Below are 5468 nucleotides of genomic sequence, written 5' to 3'. Positions count from 1 at the left end.
ATGTAGTAAAAAGCAAGGTACAACTACTATATCCACTATTGAAGCAGAATACATATTAACTACCAATTGTTGTGATGAAATCTTATGATTCAAGAATAAATTAGGGGACTGCAACTTTCATAAGAATAATGTTTCGGATGTGGGATCCAAGATCGAACACAATCCAAACCGCTTCTTCTGTACACTTCCCAAGATCTTCCACGCTCTTCCACCGATTGGTTGTGACCTGCAAGTTAGCACTCCGACGCTCAAGTCAGCAAGGTCACCGTGAAATTAGCGCAAATGTGATTAGATCAAAAGTAAAATACCTAGCTAACATTTCTGTATTTATAGGCATCAAGCTCAAGTAATGGGCATTAAGTTCTTGTGTAACCGTTGCCCTGCACTCCACAAGATTTGCTCACCACTTGTAACCGCCTCATCACTTGTAACCGTCACATCGTGCCCGTGATATTCACTTCATTAATCATCTATCACACTATGTTCGTACTTCTTCAATACTTGACCGATCGATATGATGACTCAACCGATCGACCCCACCACCTTTATTCCTCTTATATGATTATCATTTAATTCACTCATTTCCACCTCATCGACCACCTCCTAATACTACAAATAACATTCTTATTCTCTGTAATAATAGTGTTGTAATAAGTTTAACTAAAAATTTCAATGTTTATTCTAGAACAAGAGACATTCAAAAAAAGTTCATAACTTTCAAATATTTTTTTGTATTTCAATATATAAATAATATTTTGTTTTATTTTGGTATTCATATTTATTTTCAAATTTTAATTTTTAAATAATTTTTAAAATTAAAATAATTATTTTACCAATATTATGTTTTGATTGGACTATATTTTTAAACTTAACATTTTGTAATTATTTATAAAATAAACAAAAATTAGATACAATAAAATTATTAAAATTATTTATAATTATAAGAATAACAATACTAATTTTTTTATTACAATAAAATTAAATGTTCACTAATATATTATAAGTAAGGTTGTTATATCATATGATGACACCACATGTGAAGAAAATGACATGAAATTACCTTAGCAATTTAGGCGAAGGCGAAGAATGTGTTGAAAAGAGCAGAGAAAAAGTTGTTATCCACAACGACATCAACACAAGGCGTAGGGTGTGTCTGTCTCTCTCTCTCATGGCAACCTCTTCCTCTCCGACAACCTGTGTCCGCTCCCTCTTCCGAAACCCTCCCAGAGCCCTTCTATCCTTTCCCCATTCCTTTCACGCCGTCAAACGCTCCTTCTCCTCTTCTGCAAGCTATGCCACTCTCAAGCTCCCTCTTGGCTTCTCTCTTTCTCCAACACCCCTCATTTCCAAAGGGTTATCGCATAGGAGAACGCCACTAGTCAGGGCTGCTACTATTGAAGAAATAGAAGCGGAAAAGGAAGCAATTGAAAATGATGCTGTTAGTTTCTGAACAATCTCCTCTTTCTTTTGCCATCCTTCACTTCTTTAATCTCTCGCTATCCATTTCCCTCTCTCAGAAAAGCAGGATGGAGAGAACTATTGATAATGTCCGAACAAATTTCAACTCCATAAGAACAGGGAGAGCAAACCCTGCCATGCTTGACAAGATTGAGGTATGCTTCAAACTCTTTCTCACTCTTTTAATTCCCACCTACCTTGTTTTGGCCAGTCGGCTTATTTCCTCGGAAATTTATCTCTTCTTGTGACTCCATTTTGGGAAACTTCTTACCTTAAAATTTAAATGTATTTATGTATAAACTAATTTTGCAGAAATTTTGTCCCGATACTTTTTCTTAAAGATTGTTTTTAACTTACGCATAAGATAATTTTAGTTTTTGGTAGAAGTTTATTTTTTCTTTGAGTTTTTGCTGATATAACTTATAAGTACTTGTTAAGAAATTTATTTAACCAGTTAGACCCGCATCACTTAATGTACTGCTGCCTTAAGCATTTGGTTTTATGATTCAACCAATTCCCTTGTTAATCGTATGAACTCTTTTATTTTAATGATTGCGAAGAAGGGTTATCTGATTTCAAACTGAATAATACATGTCTTTGCGTTCTTAAGATTGTATGGTATTCCGTTCTGTCACGATGATTGAAGTTAATGCTCAGTGATTTCCGTTTGTTTGACATGATTACTTTTTCTTGCATGAAAGTCTATGTTATCTATCAGCTTTTGCTTTTACATTTTTTGTGCGGTTGGTTTGGATTGGTTGACATTTTTCATTCACTCCATGTCTGGTCTGATTATCACATAACTGTTTAGTCATGTTAATAGTACCAAGAAGCCTCCAGTTGGCACAGGAAACTACCCCATCAAATGTATATTTTCAACTGTTGATTTGGTTCAACTAGCATAGCCTGCATGATCATATCTAGTTACAAAATGATGAGAGTTCGTATGCTGTACTCACCTGTTAACTAAATGCTGAATAAAAAGTGATCAAATGTATTACTTTTATTTTCTAGAGAGTTTTTCCCCAGTAGATGACCTGTTTCATAACGTGTTTTTAGGTGGAATACTATGGAACTCCAGTTAGTTTGAAGAGCATTGCTCAAATTAGCACTCCTGACGCCAGTTCTCTTTTGGTACAGCCATATGACAAATCAAGGTATATTATGCACTAACACATGGCATGCCAGAGGGTTGAAATAGATAACAAACATCAAAATTATATTATCCAAGCTTATTATTGTACAATTCCATTCTACTTCGTGTATGGCATACTTGCGATGGTCCATATGGCTTACTTCTTTTGCACTCTCTCTTAGTTGTTACATATTACTCATTGATTGAGGGTATATGTATCCATCTGAGGCATTCTTCATTCACATGTCATAAACAAGTTTTAAAACTGTTATTGAACATGTTGATGTGATATCCTGTGTGTGGAGTAATACTTAGCAAATTTCTGATTATTTGTATATTTTTTTAGTTTGAAGGCTATTGAGAAAGCAATAGTTAGCTCTGATCTTGGTATGACTCCAAATAATGATGGAGAATTAATTAGATTGAGCATCCCACAGTTGACATCTGAAAGGAGGAAGGTATTTTCCAGTTCCACTGATGCTGCTGTGTCTAGGTTCACTCTTTTATGAGATTTCTTTTGACCTCTCATTCTTTCTCTGTAAATTACATTCTTACACTCACTGACTGTATGTTTATTCCTAATTGTTCTAATTTCTTATTTAGCTATTAGCAAAAATGACATAGTATATATTCATGACCCATAACAAAACTGATCTCTACAGGAAAAAAGTTGACTTAGTATATTGCTGCTCATAATTCCAATAGAATTGTTTTTGTTATCAATTTATTTCCTTTATGAATTTCTACTATATTTTTTATAAAGGTCCTCTATGCATAAATTCTAGTGAATATTTTAGGGTCTGGATGAATATGTTGATTTCATGTTGTCATCTGATGATCTTAAATAGTTTATTTAGGGTCTGTTATTGTTTTGTTATTTTTTTCCCCTAAAGGTGTATAAGTTTTGTAGAGGTCAAAAGTAATATACTTTTGGAAAAGAAAACCTTTACGATAGATTCATTTTTTTTGTTCAATCTTAAACAAACAAGCTTGTAAGCTATCGTTTAATCTAATTTTGCTTTTGTTTATAGGAACTATCGAAAATAGTGGCTAAACAAGCTGAAGAAGGGAAGGTATGTTTTCTAAATACTTTACCTTTGTGATAATGTTTTCACCCTTGTTTATTGCCAATTTGAGGATTTACTTTCCTTAAAAGGATAAAACATCTTTTATCGTTAAGAACGAACAAACATCAACCAATTGTTGAAATGTAGATACCAAATTTCGTTTCCTTTTCTGTCTATTCTGAAACTTGTGGTTGTAATCTGGTGAAGAATAATAGTTAATGACCTGAATGATCAATGGTACTAACCTGTGAAGAGTACATACTGTTTGGTTATTGTATAGTAATATTCCTATGCAAGTCATACATGAAATAACTATATATCTTGAATGCTTCTAGAATAAACAAGAAATATTTTGACTTCGTTGCACCTATTTGTAATTTCCTTTGAATGATTGTGTATTTTCAATTTTTTTTTTTTTGGTAGGTGGCTTTGAGAAATATAAGAAGAGATGCATTGAAAGCTTATGATAAACTTGAGAAGGTTTGAACCCTCTAAATACACCTTAACTCAGTGATTTATTTCTAGCGTTGTGGTTCATTTCTCTCCATTTCAGACTGTGAGATTTCTTGTATTATTCATTTTTTTTTTTGGAATTATCTGATAGGAGAAAAAACTCTCCGAAGATAATGTGAAGGATCTATCAAGTGATTTACAGGTAACTGCAGAGCAATTATACAGGGTTCTATCTACTTTTACTCCATTTTAAAATTCCAATTTCCATCACCCTTTTGTATTTTTGTTGGGGATGGGGCAATTGTGTGAAATAATAGCAATCATTTCAAATAAAAATCCTAGAATAGTCAAGTTTCCTTTATTTTCCTCACGGTAATTATTTTGTTATGTAGAAGCTGACAGATGATTATATAAAGAAAGTTGATACCATCCTCAAACAGAAAGAAAAGGTACTATATATTTCTGCTTAACTGATGTGTTTTAATAGCTTATGACTTTTCCTCATTATATAATATTTTATCCATCTTTGATGTTAACTTTTCCAAATTTTATTCTATACTTCCTGATTTTTATTTAATTATTTGGGATTTGACAAGTAACTTCTTCCATTATTTCAGGAGTTGCTGACAGTTTGATGCTTTGATGCTGAGTTCTATCTAAACAAGGTCAAATTTTGTATCCACTTCGTTCTACGGTTGGATAATTAATTTAACTGTTTATTGGTTTTACAGAGGATAAACTTTTGAACTAAATATATTTTTTTTTTCCCGAATTGAAAAAGTAAGTTTGTGCCTGTAAATTGGACTTACTTTGCATAATTCATTGAAATTTGACCCTCAAGGAATCATGATTGTGAAACTCTTGAATCTACTTGTAGACTCTTGCAAATTCATTTGTGATAACTTAGGGTATGATTGGGTAAAGAATTTAAAAGCAGTTATAAGTACTCTTGAATAAGTTGATTATAAGTCATTTTTTAAGATCTTATTGAGATGGATGGAGAATGAGGTTTTTTGTTGGAAGTGAAATAGAGTGGAAGAGAAGAAAAATATTGAAAAGTTTAAACGATTATGTTCTCGAATGACTTACATAGTGAAATAAATTAAAACCGATAATACAGAATCTTATAAGGATTATGTTAATGCGTGCACGTAAGCAATTGCGTGGAAATACATAATAGAATATCTCCTAACAACATCAAAATTACAACGAACAAGCCACTTATAAGGATTATGTTAAACTTCTGTTTTATTTTATATCATTGTATTGGAATTTATCTTAATCATATTTACTGAACCTATTATATCATTTTTTTTATCACATAGTTATGTGACAATCTATAAATATTTAGTCTT

The 5468-nt window shown here is 32.2% G+C and overlaps 1 protein-coding gene across 1 annotated transcript; it reads left to right on the top strand.

Annotated features, from left to right (window-relative positions):
• The first annotated feature begins 1061 nt into the window (after positions 1 to 1061).
• LOC106771010 (ribosome-recycling factor, chloroplastic) lies at positions 1062 to 4983 on the top strand. The gene is made up of 9 exons (XM_014656885.2): positions 1062 to 1438; positions 1518 to 1613; positions 2518 to 2615; positions 2940 to 3051; positions 3625 to 3666; positions 4084 to 4140; positions 4265 to 4315; positions 4506 to 4562; positions 4731 to 4983. Exons 1-9 carry the CDS (start codon positions 1169 to 1171, stop codon positions 4746 to 4748), a joined length of 801 nt encoding a protein of 266 aa, XP_014512371.1. The 5' UTR covers positions 1062 to 1168; the 3' UTR covers positions 4749 to 4983.
• The last annotated feature ends 485 nt before the right edge of the window (positions 4984 to 5468 follow it).

The sequence above is a fragment of the Vigna radiata genome, chromosome 8 (assembly GCF_000741045.1).
Source record: "Vigna radiata var. radiata cultivar VC1973A chromosome 8, Vradiata_ver6, whole genome shotgun sequence".
Classification (NCBI taxonomy): domain Eukaryota; kingdom Viridiplantae; phylum Streptophyta; class Magnoliopsida; order Fabales; family Fabaceae; genus Vigna; species Vigna radiata.
Note: the sequence above shows the minus strand (reverse complement) of the source record. Positions and strands in the feature narration are given on the sequence as shown.

Coding starts and splice junctions, on each gene's coding strand:
- LOC106771010 (XM_014656885.2), top strand. CDS start 1,169: ATGGCAACCTCTTCCTCTCCGACAACCTGTGTCCGCTCCCTCTTCCGA. Junction 1,439..1,517: donor AAGCAATTGAAAATGATGCT/GTTAGTTTCTGA, acceptor TCCCTCTCTCAG/AAAAGCAGGATGGAGAGAAC. Junction 1,614..2,517: donor CCATGCTTGACAAGATTGAG/GTATGCTTCAAA, acceptor ACGTGTTTTTAG/GTGGAATACTATGGAACTCC.